The 16,267-nt window shown below is 36.8% G+C and overlaps 1 protein-coding gene across 1 annotated transcript in view; it reads left to right on the forward strand.

Annotated features, from left to right (window-relative positions):
• Positions 1-2,440: 2,440 nt before the first annotated feature.
• The window catches only part of LOC107556985 (phosphatidylinositol 3-kinase regulatory subunit gamma-like), a 176,653-nt gene continuing 162,826 nt past the window's right edge, over positions 2,441-16,267 (forward strand). Inside the window, exons 1-2 of the mRNA XM_016240264.1 lie at positions 2,441-2,608; positions 2,926-3,821. Coding sequence (XP_016095750.1) covers positions 3,497-3,821 — 325 coding nt within the window. The 5' untranslated portion in view covers positions 2,441-2,608; positions 2,926-3,496. The remainder of the gene's footprint in view (positions 2,609-2,925; positions 3,822-16,267) is intronic.

Below are 16,267 nucleotides of genomic sequence, written 5' to 3' on the forward strand. Positions count from 1 at the left end.
GATTCGTAAATTCAAAACACAATTCATAAATACACAAGTAAAAGCATAAATATTTCCCCAAATGCTCACACAAAAGCATCTTACCTAAATACATTTAAAATGTTTAGACAAATATGTACATATCAAGTTCTTGAATTAATTTCCATCACACATTTATGAATGATGTTACATGTATTTATGGATCGTTGAATCTGCATTTGCAAATTGTCACATGTGCGTGGACTGCTTTGAATTTGTGTGTGGTATTTTTGAGACCTTCCTTGCAGGTTAAGATTCTTAAATATCTTTTTTGGAGGATGTTCCGTTCAGCCAATCATGGTGAACTTTTAATCCACCAATCAAAACACTCTTTACTGAACAGACTCAAGAAGCTCAACGCTGTGCTTGTACTGTGCATTGTTCCATGATCGGGTCCTTGATGTAAAGACATTTTACATTTTTTAATGCCATCAGATAAAAAAACGACTTTACTCACTCGTTAAGTGTGGTTTTCATCCTCCATGCTGAAATCTCTTCGCTTGTGTGTGTTCGAAATCTCCCTTAGGTGGTTATAGCTGTTTTTAATGCCCGATCAAAAGTTACTGCGAATCTGATACTACTACTACTAACAACAGAACACATTACATAATTGTTGTTATTAAATGAAATATCTGGACATTTAACACTTATTTAATAACATTACAAATTGATCTGAATAAACAGGGTATGTGCAACTTTGGTGTATAAGACAGCAGGTTAACCGGGTAGCTGTATTTTGTGTGAACGATATAAATCATAATGTGATTAGGTAGAAATTGTAATCAGGTGCTAAAAAAAGAATACACATTAACAGTGTTGGGCAGTAACGCATTACTTTAATTTGATTACTTTTTTAGTAACGGAGTAATTTAATGCATTATAATTTTCAAAATAGTAATTAGAGTATAGTTACAAGCCGAGGTCTCTATACGTTACTGACGCGTTACATTGCTGACAGAATGCAGTGTTTTATAATGTAGAGATTGTAAAAAGGATGTAGCACACGCACTGTCGAGTCAAGTGCCAGTGGATTAAAGACCTGCACCCACAAGACCCGACACAACAGAGCGCGGCGCGGGACAAGACTTGATAGGTGAGTGCAGAGACTCGTGTGTGTGCGGGATGCGGGAGAATAAAATGATTTGGATTAAAAGCTCACCGTGACTGGCTGAACGGAACATCCTCCAAAAAAAGATATTTATGAATCTTAACCTGCCAGGAAGGTCTCAAAAATACCGCACACAAATTCAAAGCAGTCCACGCACATGTGACGATTTGCAAATGCAGATTCAACGATCCATAAATACATGTAACATCATTCATAAATGTGTGATGGAAATTAATTCAAGAACTTGATATATACATATTTGTCTAAACATTTAAATGTATTTAGGTAAGATGCTTTTGTGTGAGCATTTGGGGAAATATTTATGCTTTTACTTGTGTATTTATGAATTGTGTTTTGAATTTACGAATCGGATTTTGTAAATGTAAATTGTGCTGTGCGTTTATGAATTTTGTTTTGCAAATGTATTATTTTTGAGGCTGATCTGGCTCCATATTTAGAAACTATATCATTATTCACATTATTTATAATGTGATATAAGTGTCAGTGACAAATAGGAATGGCAGACAAATCGAATTATTTGACAAATCTTTTATAAATCGTATTGTTCCAAATGTAGGCCTAGTATTTGTGTTCATGTTGGTTTCATACATTTAAAAAAAAAATCTGTAACAGAACATTTTGATTTAATGACTCTTAAAATGTAAAGTGATTAAATAAATCATAAAGTAATAAAATGTGTTCCATTCACCTTAAACACGTTTGTCTCACCTCCCCCCCCCCAATAAATAAATACATACATACAAACAAAAATCATGAATATCGGGCTAATACATTTGCCCTAAACCTTTCACAAAAATGAACATTAACATTAAAAATGTAAAATAAATTAAAATAAAATTATTTTGAAAACAAAAAAGGAGTCTTCAACGGTCTTTTCTGTGATATATATTTTTTTGTTTTATTCCTTTATTGGAAAGAATCACCCAAAATATATATTGCTAGAAATAAAATAAAATAAAATTAAATAAAATCTAACAAAATAATAAAAATAATAAATATTGTAAACTATTTTATACTGCTTCCTTGGGTCTGTAAGGATAAAAACCCTGGTCTAGAGAAAAGATTATGTTGATGAATGCCTTTAACGTGATCTGCACTCGTCAGACGTGCATTATATAACTTGTGAGAGTGTGTCTAGGCAGATCAGAAAAGTACGACGCAACATTTTCACGCTGCAGTGCGTTCTTCATAGCCTGACCGCTACATAAGGACACCCGAGTTCTCAACTTTGTCCCACGGTGTGATAAGCAGACAGCGGAGGCGTGGTCTCTGACGTCACTCGGGCTGAACCGTACTACAGCACTAGTCTGGCTGGATGTCTGACTCAGCCACGCAGGTTATTTGGGAATATATTTTAAACGCATGTTTTAACTAAACAGACCATATAATGCTCGCTCGTTCCTCTTGCTTTGGACAACGCGCATCTTGTATTTTGGGCGGTTTGGGGAAGTGCGACAGGAGGTAAGTTATAGTAAGCAATATCACGCGAGTCGAGTTTCTGCACGCTGTACACAAGTTGGCACTGTCCCAGTCACGCGCTGTAAGTCAGACATGTAGTCTACATGTCATTTTGCATTGAATTGCTCAGCGGCTGATTAACACCGGTGATGTGATGCTATGCATTCAGTACAATGCTTTTGCATATTAGCTACAATCCAATAATGCAGGCGTTATTATTTTATTGAAATGCAAAAGTTGCTCTTTTAATGCAAGGATTATAATTTCAAGTTGATTTGAGTTAGAATTTGTGAAACTAACTGTAAAATGAATGCTTTCAGGTTTTAAGGTCTTTATCAAGAAGATGAACAAGGCTCTTGCTCTGGCATTTGATCAATAGACTGGCAATGTCTATGTTAATATCTTTCTGACCACACCTGTTAATGGACTGAGAGGTTACTTCAATAAAAGTTTAATTTCTATATGTGGACTAGTGCCAACGCTGCAGAAAAGCCCATCGTCCCGATTCCAGGTCACTGTGTCCCCGAATTTGTGCTACCACTGTCCTGCACCCTCGCCCGTCTGTTCATCCCTTGCTTTATGGGGCTGTTTTTGCTTTCTCTGACCCTGTTTTGTATCTTGCCACAGATTGCTAGAATTCGCTTCAAATAAATTTGTACTTTTTATGTATGGATCAAATCTAGGTCTGCGCAATAACGGCCTCTGCCCAACATACGGTACTGTTGGAGTTTTAACCCTTGCAAGAAACACAGCTAATTGTCAGTAAGCTCTCAGGATTTAACCCAAGGACTTTCCAAGTGAGTTCGCACTCAGGATTTAAACCAATAACTTATATCCAGGTCAGTTTTAAACAAGCATCAAACATCCCAGAGCTCATGTAAAGAACAAATCATGAGCTCTGACAGTTTCCAGTACCGTGCACTGTTCGAGTACAAGCAGGAGAGGGGTGACGATATCTCCCTGCAGCCTGGAGATCTCCTCACAATCAGTAAGATGGCACTGCTGACATCCGATTACCAGGAGGGTGATGAGAAGTGCCCAAAAGGCTGGCTGCATGGCACCAATGAACGCACAAAGGAGAAGGGCAACTTCCCCGGCACCTTTGTGGAGTATGTTGGGGTCTTGAGGACGGGCCTTACTTCAGGGAAGCCCTGGCCGAGACCTGTACCACCAACACCTGTAGGGCCCCAGCCCCCAGGGGCCGCTGCTTCAGAGGGTGAGTGTTACCATTATGCTTATTTAACATGTTTTATATAACAATAAATAAATAAATATACAATGATATAAAATTATAAATATAAATTAATAAAACGTATATGTACTTATATAATTGTAAATTGTACTTAAAAAAATTTATATATATATATATATATATAATAATTTATCATCATGATATGTACTGTATCTATCATAATAGAATGAAAAATATTACCACATCTCTATGGCATCCATAATCTTATACCCTCAATCTTCAGAGCAGGATGGCTAATTATCTCCTCCCCACATTTGGATTAGGCAGCACAACCCTGTAATAAAACGCTTCACTTGAAATTTGAGGACATTGTGTGCAAATCACAGACTTCAGCTCCCAGTAGTAACATTACTTCCAGTGCTGAAAATAGGGATCTGTCAAGGATTTGTGAATGTCTTTGAGAAAGATATAAGAAATAAGTACTTGCATAAATGGCAATTTTCATTAAAAAAATTCAAAATGTTGTGTTAAGCTCTTTATGAGGCCTGCGTTGCCCCTGTGTTTCTGACTGTGGTACAGTCTGCTTGTGGGGGTGTTCATATGCTAACTAGGTCAGACAGCCAAATCTGGTTGTTCCAAGAGGGCTCTTCTCTCTTACTGTCTAGGGCACATGTCTCTTTTATGGTGAAGGTTTAGGTTGTATTTATACTATTTATGTGTTTTATACACTGTAGATCCTCTTTTAGTGGCTTACTGAGTTTGTGTCTTTTGTTTCAGCCAAGGCACAGAGATGGTGATAAACAGCATAGCAAAGCCATTCCTTAGTGTCAGGAGAGGCAAAAACATGCAGTTCTGTTGAATAATTGATCACTGGTGCATTGGATGGCTGACAGTCAGCCAATCATTAGACTCCCCCTGTACCAAGAGATTCTTGTGGAACACTGACGAAACACTTACGCTGATTATAGAGAGTTTTATGAGCCTAGCAAATTGTCAAGTTTACAGAATTTATCAAATGGGTCATTTTTTTATTATTATTATAATTTTTTTTAATCAGGCATTACAGAATGGAAGCTTTTGGAACAGTGAAAATGGAACAACAGTCCAGAACTGTGCCAAAGACTTTGAACTTCGTACACTGATGTATTATTTGTATATAAGACACATTTTCATATCTTCAGAGTTTGGAAGTGTGGTTGATCTACTTACAGAGTCTAGTTATACAAAATAAAATGTTAAGCATTGAACATTATTTAGGACTCTGCAATGGATATGGGCAACTGGACCCCTCCCCATGGCCTCTGCTTTGAATGATAATATTAAATAATATTTAAATAATGAATATTATGAATGCATTTAACATTTAAAATGATTTTACATTTAAAACAGACCAAATCTAGCATGAATTTCAGTTCCCAACACTGCAATCCATTCTCTTCAGTTTTCAATTTAAATTTGTATTATTTTAATTGATGTGAATTTTCCAAAAATGAAAACACAATTTTTTTTAAATTAATTTTTAAATTAATTTTTAATTTATTTATTATTATTTTATTTTATTTTATTTTATTTTATTTTATTTTATTTTATTTTATTTTTTTTTGCTCAATCTTTTTAAAGTTTAAATCATTTATTGGTCAAACATCTTTTCACTATACAGATTTGCTGGTTAGTGTTCACCCAGATGGAACCTTTGGATGAAATGACATATACAAAGTCTGTATACTGTATGTGTGTGTGTGTGTGTGTGTTTTTTTATCTGCTATGTTCCCATTATTGGATTGTGCTTAACCCATCTGAAAGTATTCTAGTTGTTTTAAGATGCATTACGTGGCTCTGCGTTGGCCTGTTGTACTGCGATTGTGTTAGACAGATATGTCTTAGACAAATGAGACCTTAAACTCAGCCAAGAAGACCCACGTAAGATTGCATTCTTCCTCTGTGAGTATGGGAGTAGCAGTATCCCTGAGTTAAGGGCTAAACCACATGCAGTATAAATATCTAGTATAAATACCTAGTTCAGTCATGACACTCTATGATGCAGGCAAATGGGCCTTTAAAGGGTCATGAAACCCCAGACTACTTTTTCTGAGATTTTAGCAGAGACAATGTTAGCATCCGATAATTTTAACTGTTGGAGAAAACTGGTTAATTTTAAGCTTTTTTACACTATTTTCATCTTCCAGGTTTAAAATCTACATTGTGTTGACGTCACAATTTGTGACGTGGCAATGGACTAATAGTACATCAATGACGCGTCGGTGTGTATTAAATTATTCATGAGACTGTGTGTTCTTATCCTATGAGAAGACACTTCACTTAATTATTCACAACAGCATGTGTTGATTTGCTATGACTTTCTGACTTCTGACTTTCTGAGATGACATCGCGCACAATAACTGAGAGAAACGTTCTTGGATCAAAGAAGAGGGTTTGTTTTTGCTTTCTAATAAGAGTTCGGCACAAACGCGATTCATTCACTTGGTGAGCATAACCGTTTTTACAGCTCTGTGACACAACTAGGGCTGAACGATTTTGGAAAATAATCTAATTGCGATTTTTTTGTTTACCAATATTGCGATTGCGATTTAATATGCAATTATTTTTTTAAAGCTCTTTATGTTCTGTATTATTCAACAAAGACAAGCTATAAATCACTGTATAGTATGACCAACACACTATTAGATAGATTAAACATACATTTTCTTTTCTGTAGGCCAGGCCTATTTGTTACGATGAAATTAGGTGATGCATGAATTGATATGAATGACATTTTAATTTAACAACTACAATCACAGTATATTGACTGATTTGTTGAACTTCCAACCTTGTAAGCATGTAATAATTATGTTTAAATAGCTTGGTGTAAACACTAATATGAAAGTCAGTAACAAATCACACAAACTAAAGTAGATTGCAGAAATATAAAAACAAATCTGTTGCTTTACCACACTACTTTAGGTAATTCACAGTCACTGTAATAAACAAATGCACTGCACTTTTTAAACACTGTCTGTTAACTTTAGACCAGTGGTTCTCAAACTTTTTTGGTTGCGCCCCCCTCAGACTACCAAATAATTTCACTAAACATTATGAAAGATTAATGTTTTTTTAATTTAAAGGGAAAAAACACCTGCATCACTTGAAACATTGAAAAATAGCATAGAGAGAATAACTTATTATTATTCTCTCTCTGCTATGTATTTATTTTTTGTGGGTTTCTTGCTCTCCGCTAAGGCATAGGACACACAGGCTTTCCTCTTCACCAACACACCGTGTCTACACCGGATGCGAGCGGCAAAATACAGTAGAACCATTATAATCCGTGACACTGTCTACACTGGATGCAGCGCGGCGCGACAAAATCCGACATTAAACTGATACCTTGTTCTTTTTATGACGTTCTGACACAAAGTTAAAATGATTTGCATCGGTCGCTTTGTCGCGTCCAGTGTAGAGCTGTTGTGGCGCGACGCACAACTGTAGCATCTGGTATAGATACGGTGAGTGAAGCAGAGAGCAAGATATGCCTCATCATATTTTCTGTATTTAGCTTTTGAATGACCAGCACCTGCCTGGGTCTGTGCGACTTCATCTATGGCTTTTCTCTTCGCTTTCACAAACCGATCCATCTCCCATTCTAAGTTACGTCCTTTGGCTGTTTACTTATTTATTTTCTTTTTCTGCTGATGGCCCACGCTCGACTTGAAGCAGCGCTGCTTAGCTGCTGGGTGTGTGTCATCAAAGTACTGAGAGAGCTATAAGAGAGTGCGGACGTCTCCTTATGCTTTCTCTCGCTCGCCATACTTTGATGTCATACACCGATCTGATCTTCAAGTCGAACATACCTCTTTACTCTCGCGTGTCACGTGACCGTGTAATCGCAGCCTCTGCGATTGAAAAATCGAAAATTTTTATATCGCGATATTATCGCAAATGCAATTAATCGTTCAGCCCTAGACACAACCCGTCAAAAGGCATGTATAAACGCCACAGAATAAGCCTTAAAAGTTCTCAGAGGTGCAACAGCGCGTCCATATATAGCCTATGTGTTCGATACAGAGTGCAAATGGCTGTGCATTTATTTGTGTTTTTAACTCGATGGGAGCGAAATGAAACTGTCAGAATGCTAAGCTGTGTGTGTGTTATCTGTCTCCCCTATTCCCCCTCCTCCGCTCCGCTGCGCACCACGCCCACTCTTTTAGCATTTTTTAAACTGTGGTGAGAACTAACCAGTGCTGAAACTGGGGTTTCATGACCCTTTAATGCAATTTACTAGCTGTCACATCATCACTTCATGGCTCAAGCTGATTGGTCTCCGTTTCATTTTCAGCCAGTGAGCTTTCTTGCTTAACATTTAAATAGTTTGATTCTGTGTTTGCTGTAATAAAGTCTTGCAAAACCCTCAGAAATTAAACTGTCAGAATGCTAAGCTGTGTGTGTGTTGTCTGTCTCCCCTATTCCCCCTCCTCCGCTCCGCTGCGCATCACGCCCACTCTTTTAGCATTTTTTTAAACTGTGGTGAGAACTAACCAGTGCTGAAACTGGGGTTTCATGACCCTTTAATGCAATTTACTAGCTGTCACATCATCACTTCATGGCTCAAGCTGATTGGTCTCCGTTTCATTTTCAGCCAGTGAGCTTTCTTGCTTAACATTTAAATAGTTTGATTCTGTGTTTGCTGTAATAAAGTCTTGCAAAACCCTCAGCCTCCCCCAGTTCCACCCTATAGTTCTGCTCTGGGTAATTTCATGTATGCTATTTGTGCAGTAACAGTACATGCTCACAGCAGCTTGTCTGTGGATTCATTAGCAGTAGTAAGTGTCTGTAATGCTCTGTAAAGTCTCTGAATAAAAGTACTACTAAAAAAAAGAAGATTTGACTTCAGACTAAGAAGTATTCCTAAACATTAGTTTTTTTATTTATTTATTTATACATAACTGAATGGATTGTTGGAAAGTTGGCAAAAATGATTGTTCCCATCTGTCTCTAGGACTTTAAAGAGTAATTTTGATCCATATAACCCTCAATGTTGTATGGTGTTGCTGCTTTTTCTGACCTGGTATTGTCTCTGGACAGTTGCTGAAGTGGATAATTTCCAAGATTCAACATATGCTGCTTTGTGTATTAGCATAGTTTTATAAGGTCAGCAGCCATCTCCTTCATTTTTGGCTCTTCTCTCAATCCCTTCTTCTCTGTCAGCCTCTGCAGAGGCATCATTAGCATTTTGTGGTCGAGCAAATTTGCTCCAGTGTTGCAAAAAGTGGCCAATTTGACTTAATAACAGCTTTATGTCATGTCTCCTGGACATAGAATTGGCTGTCAGATGTTGGGCAGCCAGATTTTCTGTGCCGAGATGATCCATTCCACAGCTGGTTTCTCTCTTTGTCTTTTTCCCACAATGAATATACTGACATGTTCCAAGGCAACAGCGAGGCAAAGAACTTATTAGCTGCCCATCAGCATGGTTAAAGTGTCAGTCAAAGCCTGCAGTCTTCACATTCACCATTATCCTTGTTATTGACTTGTGATCCATCTCCTTTGATCACTGATGCCTGATTACTTTGACTCTCATTTCTTAAATGCCTTGTGCAGTTGTATGGTTAATGAGGAAAAGCAGTTGTATGGTTGATGAGGTCACGCTCTGATCAAGCACACAGTGATGTGTTAATAGATGAGTCAGAGAGCTGCTAAGTGGGATGGTGGTTTTCGAAAGGACTCAGGAAGAAGCATAAGCAACTCTTTCTGGGATCAATTTTCCAGACGTGCTGGTCAGGCATCATGGCTATATTTGCAGCTAGGCTTAATGAGGAACTGAGCAATGCCAGAGAGTGCGGTCCTCCATAGAGTATACTGAGGACAAACAAACAAACAAACAAAAAAACTTCTTTCTACATTAGAAATAACCCCAGCACTGTAGTATACGAGGGGAATTATGTCACAGATATGCTTGGGTCAATCTAGTTTTTAAAAGAAGTCTCTTATGCTCACCTGCAAGGTAACAACAGTAACAACAATACTATTGCTAACTGTTTTCTGTTTGAATATGTTTTAACATGTAATTTATTCCCGTGAATTTACAGCATCCATTACTCCAGTCTTGCATATTCTAAAATACTGATTTGGTGCTCAAGTAACAATTCTTCTTCTTTTTAGTGTTGAAAACAGTGTTGCCTAACAATTCCTTAATGTATAGAAAGTTTAAAAGAACTGCTTTGTTTGTACCATTTATTGTATTGTATTGTATTATATTGTATTTACTGCCGCATTTAATGCACCCTTTTAGGTAATAAAAATATTGATTTCTTTCAAAAAAACAAAAGAAAGGTACTGACCCCAAGATTTTGAACGTGTTTATTTTTGCATTATACACTTGCAGTATAGACTTTAATCTAAAAAGGCAAGTTCCCAGAGAAACCCAACAGTTTTCGCTGTGTAAAAATAAACTGAATACATTAATTACAAAAATGTATAAAACTGACTGAACTCAGTTGGATAATAAACTCATAGCCCAAGGCCTTTCTTTTCAAATATGAATTAAAATAATTTTATTTAATCATGGTTAATAGGTAAATAGACTTTCCACAAACCAATGCCTTTGAAAGCCTTAGTGAAGGTTAATGAAGGCTTTCTAAGCCACAACACACTGTTTTGTGTAATGTTTTTTTTTTATTTTTACTAAATAGTCATTATAAAGTAAAGGTTTTTCCATTCATATTTGACTCTAAGGGCCTTGGACTAAGTTTGAACCAAGGGATCCTTTATTCAAAGAGCACCAGGAAGAATTATTTTTACACCCAAGTGACACTCTTTGCATGCCTGTTTTGACAACAGTATAATTAATTGTAAGCCCTATTGTGTAATATATGAAACAGCTGTGTAATTGTTGGGCATGCCATGGAAGATGGCTAGGTGAAATTGCTTGCACTGTTTGTACTGCTAAAAAACCCTATGTTTAAGACACAGTGTTACAAGCCTCATTTATGGCTTTTGGCTCCAGCAATTTGCTTGATTTGCCCTTGTGTAGTGCTTCATGCTCCCATGTGACATGGAGGTTCAGGCTCGGCCAAGGCTTTGGCAGAACACTTGCTGGCTCCCATATTTCTTTCCTCCACTCAGTTCCACATTAGCTGCAAAGCAGTGGAGCGATTTCAAAAATGTAACCTTTTTAAACTCTGATTAGTTCTTTGTAGTTTTATAGCATAATTTCTGAATCAATTGGCCCTGCACAACCTAGGTAAACTTTGCCAAAGCATATTAAAACTGAAAGGCAGTTTTGAAAAGCAGGATTTTTTTAATGCTCTGCAGATAATATCTTAGGCTCCTGTTTTGTGTGTGTGAAGATTTTATTTGCAGAAGATTTTATATTTCTACATAGCGAAAAGTTGTTAACTCTAAAACACTGACAGCAATGATAGTGTTAGGAAATAGGAAATTAACAGGGGTTTTATGCTTATTCCCCCATGTATAGTAGAATTTCATTGTCTTAGCCAGAGAGAAGCCAGTGTTTCGAATATAATTTTCTAGAGATTAGATGAGCTGTGAATTGATGGCTTGTAGTCGTGAGGACAGCAGGTAATAAAAAAGATTTCTATTCATGAACAATGGTAGCCACTGAAGTGAACGATAATTTGTTGGGTGAAAAAGGCAAGGTATTTCAATTTCAACTTTTTTTGTCAGTTAACGTGGAACATTGTTTTAAGAACATGTAAGAATGGTAAGAATGAAGAATGAAGGTGTGGTCACATTTACCTTGGTTTCTAGTGAAACTTTGTGGGCGAAATCCAGAGATTTCAAAAGGAATACACGTGATATGGATTTTCATGTGGAGCCGAAAGATTTCTCCAAGCAAATTCCGTAAGGTGTGTTTACCAGCACAAAGATGCATGGTTTAAAAGTGACATGTGTGTTGCTCTTCATACATTGCTACACTGTTAACAATAGACATTACAAATCATGTGCATTCTCACAAGGCTGGAAGATGCTAGTCATATCGGTTGTCTAATAAAAGCTGTTTTGGACATGGACAGGTCACCACACGGAGGCTTCCATGTTGAGATCACATGACCAGTCAATACTGCTAGCTTCATCTCGCTAACTGTTTTTTTTCTCCTTGTGGAGTAAATTAATCAAAGGAACATGCTTAAGTCCCGCTAGCTTTCATTTTTGCATTGCCAAAACTTGAAAAAGGCATGTAATCATTTTACATTTACATGACATGTTTCATTTTACACATCATTTGCAATGCAGGTAGGCATCCCTGTTCTTGCAGCTGTTCAGCATTAGAGCGCTTTCTCCCATGTGCATTTCTGAACAGACGTTTGAAGGATTTCACTTTAAGCATGACAACGAGGGTTGGTGCAGACCCCCTCAGTCATATTTCTCTGAAAATCCATCACCACCATCCCACTCAGTGCCATGCCAAGAGGACGAAAGCCAAGTCTTTGTTTGCCATTTTATCCTGCTGTTGTGTATTCTCTGTCTCGCTTGTTTTCCATGAAGCCCAGGGATGATGATAAACACTGTCTTCACTTGGGAGAACGATGCACCATAAACCTGTTTCTATCCTTATTTCTATGCTGTGGCTCCAGATTGGACTGTGGTTTTCTGAAATCTAGAGAAAAGCACAAACCAGCTACAAATGCTTCTCAATATTACACTTTCTCCTGCTATTTATGAGCACCCATAAAGACTCATGCCTTTTATGTCCTTACTTTATGTCCCCTTCATCTGTGCATTTTAAATGTGACCGAAAGTCTCTCGATAAATTTGTCGCGGTGTAATTTAACCAACATAATACGCAAGGATATAAAAAGCACAGGGATAAAATGAATGGTGTGCCACCTTTTATAAACAAGTGTGGGTCTTTGTTTCGACACAAGCATTATTTTTATTTTATTTATTTTGCTAGTAACATGCTTTACAGTATTGTCCAAAAGTTTGCGGTTGTTAAGATTTTTTCCCCCCATTTTTTGTAAGAAGTCTCATATGCTCACCAAGGCTGCATTTATTTGATCAAAAATTCAGTAAAAACAGTAAAATTGTGAAAATGATCACAATTTAAAATAAATCTTTTCCATATTTAATACATTTTACATGAAATGTAGAAGGCAAGCGGAATTGCCTTCAGAAACATTTCTTATCAATGTTGAAAACCGTTGTGCTGCTTAATATTTTTTTGTGATTTTTTTCAATATTCCTTAATGAACAAAGTTCAAACAAACAGCATTTAATTGAAATGTAAATCTTTTGTAATATTATGAATATCTTTGCTGCCATGTTTGTTCAATTTAATGCATTTATTTATTTTATTTGGAAAAAATCTCAATGACCTTCTGTATTTTGCAATTTTTCCATTATAGTATAGTTTTTATATTTTTTATTTGTTAGTCATTAAAGCTCATTCATACTGCATATGTATTGATATGTACTGTACATTGCCAATTTGCGCCAGGTCCGGAGTTGAATTTATGCCTCAGGTGATTGGCTCAAAATGCAGGAAAACACTTAAATATAGAGCTTTACAAACACACCAGGGTTTTATTAGCATCAGCACATAACTTCAAACCACTTGAGTGGAGTGGTGGAGTGGAATGTGCATTTCTATTAGCATTAGATGTGCTGCAGATTTGCTTGTATTGAAATACCCAACGCATGCCTGAATGGCAGAATTTGCTGCAAGTAATGCCGGATGCAGGACCAATTCACTGGACACTTCAGTCTCTGTTAAGAACTGTTCCTTTTATCGGATCCACATTAGAGTGTTGCAATGAGCCAGGGACTGATAGTTAATCTTGGCCATTCTCGAAAATGCCACAGACGTTTCTGGAGGGAATGAAAGGTGTTTTGAGAGAGAGATCAGAAGCCTGAGCTGCAGTCAGAATTTAAGGTTTATCTTGGTTGAAATTCTGAAGTGTTCTTGGCCTCTGCAGCTTTTACTGCTTCAACATTCCTTACGTTGAATGCTCTTATTGTGTTGGCATTTAAGACTCAGAGTCGTGGTATAGTGGGTGAAGTGCTATTTCATGTTTCATGTTTGTGTATGTGTGAGATACCCAGTATGCCAACTGTCAGTTGGGGTTTGGAGAATAGAGCCCCTGTTTGGCTGTACAACAAGAAGCTTGTGTTATATAACTGTGGATGATGCGATATGCTTTCGCATGTGTTCGGAGAGTGTCATACATAAATTTGGAGGCATGTTATTTTTTTTCATTCATACCATAAATAAAATCAAGACAGTTTCCAATATACAGCCCAATTCACCAGCACTATAAATTTAGACATTGGTGCATATAACAGTGTTATCTGTAGTGAAATATATTTGATTCAGAGAAATGGATTTCACATATTGTGACAATATTGTGGAGAAGCGATCTTCATCCAGCCAGGAAGAACAAATATCATCGCTGCAGGTCAAGAGGTGAGTTCTGCATTTTACCATTTTCATAAACTATATTTGCACTTGGTTAAACTAGTGTGTGGTGGTACAATAATGCTATCAGATGATTACCATGCTTATGTAGACATGTAAACTTTTCTTCAAAAGTTTGTGGTCGGGTAATATTTTATTTATTTATAAAAAAAATTTAAAGGCTGCATTTATTTGATAAAATACAGTAAAAATGGTAATATTTCATAAAATATTATTGCAGTTTAAAATAACTGTTTTCTATTTTAAAGGGGTCATATGATGCGATTTCAAGTTTTCCTTTCTCTTTGGAGTATTATTAATACAATTTAAAATGTGGTTTATTCTTGTGATATCAAAACTGAATTTTCACAATTTCACAATTGTTACATGATCCTTCATCCATTTGGTGCTTAAGAAACATTATTTATCAGTGTTGAAAACAGTTGTGTTGCTTAATATTTGTAATATTGGAAACCTTGATGTATACATTTTTAGGACTGTCTGATGAATAGAACGTTCAAAGGAACAGCGCTTATTTGAAATGGAAATTTTTAGTAACAATGTTACAAAATCTTTATATATAATATAATTTTATATACTTTAAACGGCAGTTGGAAAGTTTCCTGTCAATGTACAGAGCATGCATTGTTCAGACACTCTAATAGTAATTCTCAATTGAATTAATTTCTCCCAGTATTAAATGGGTCATATGAAGATATCAAATGCAGTGAGAATGAGAATATGCAGGGAAAATATTAACCAGAACAGGACCAAGATAATACGGGGCAGAACGTATTCAGTTGACTCGAAAATTGTTTTCTATGCAATTTATTTGTGCATATTTTTGTGTTATCATACATGCATATACAGTAGCCACAGAACCAATAGATCCATGGCCTACCTACCTCTGCTTTCTGTTGATTGATTGGTTATGTCATGTCATGCCACGATAGATGGATATATATATCTATTTTTTTTTTTTAAATTTTTGTAGCAAGAGCTGTCAGTCCTATTCCAATTTTTTTCTGAGAACTAAAAAAGAACATCACATGAATTGAGGGTAGCTTGGCAACCTGTCCTTGCAGACACATCAAAAGTACTTTAAACAAGCTCATAGTTTGCCAGGCTGCCCTCAAGTAAAATAGTTACTCTCCATCCTTAACCTTCTGTCCTCTTTCATCTTCCCTGGAAATTTGCAGCGTCTCTAAAGGAGACAGCACTCCAAGGAAATTAATGATGCATCAGTAAATATGACCCACAGAGCCATGTTGACACAGGTGGTGCTCTTTTACCTTCATGGCCCCGTCTTCAATTTGCTCTTCTTTTACTAGTAGCAAGTTTGTTTAAAGTCTTCCCATCTGTCCTGATCTACACAACCTTCAAAATGTTTAGACTGGATCCCGGAAAAAATAGCCCGGCTTATTTGAAGGCAAGAGCTTTCTTCTCCAACCTTACAGAAACATAGAAAGTATTTGATTTGCTCAAACAACACCCAGGCTAATTCAGGGCAACCCGCATTAGACTTTTACACAAAATGTTTGCTAAGGCAGCTTAGGTTAAGCAAACCCCATTTCTCAGTGACAACAGAGAATTTAATAGCTGAAGAATCATTCTCTGTTGGTGGTATCTTTTCAACGTCAAATACTGAAGAACACATCCCTGATGTCAGACTGACACTGTCACTGAAAGTTAGTTGGGCTCTGTGCTACAGTAATGATTGCCTGAAGGCAACCTAGTTCTTACTTGTCATGGTTGTCTCATATGCTCTGCAGATTAGATTGAGGAGGCAGAACCCTGTTTGATATATTTTTAGACCTATATATATGCAGCCTTGCTTGAGAATCTACACACGCCAGAAGCTTTTTGCTTGAGAAAAATCAAAGAATCAGTACGATCACAGACTTCAATCAAATTTATACATGTCCCGTCATGGCAGAGGGGTGTTTAAAGATCGGGTATTAGTGACGGTGCCCTCGGTCTCCCTTCACATGGCATAAGAACTGTCTAGTTAGCGATGTAGAAATTACACACTTCACCTTTAATGATAATGTGTCTGAGT

The sequence above is a fragment of the Sinocyclocheilus grahami genome, unplaced genomic scaffold, assembly GCF_001515645.1.
Source record: "Sinocyclocheilus grahami isolate Dianchi unplaced genomic scaffold, SAMN03320097.WGS_v1.1 scaffold586.1, whole genome shotgun sequence".
NCBI classification, from domain to species: domain Eukaryota; kingdom Metazoa; phylum Chordata; class Actinopteri; order Cypriniformes; family Cyprinidae; genus Sinocyclocheilus; species Sinocyclocheilus grahami.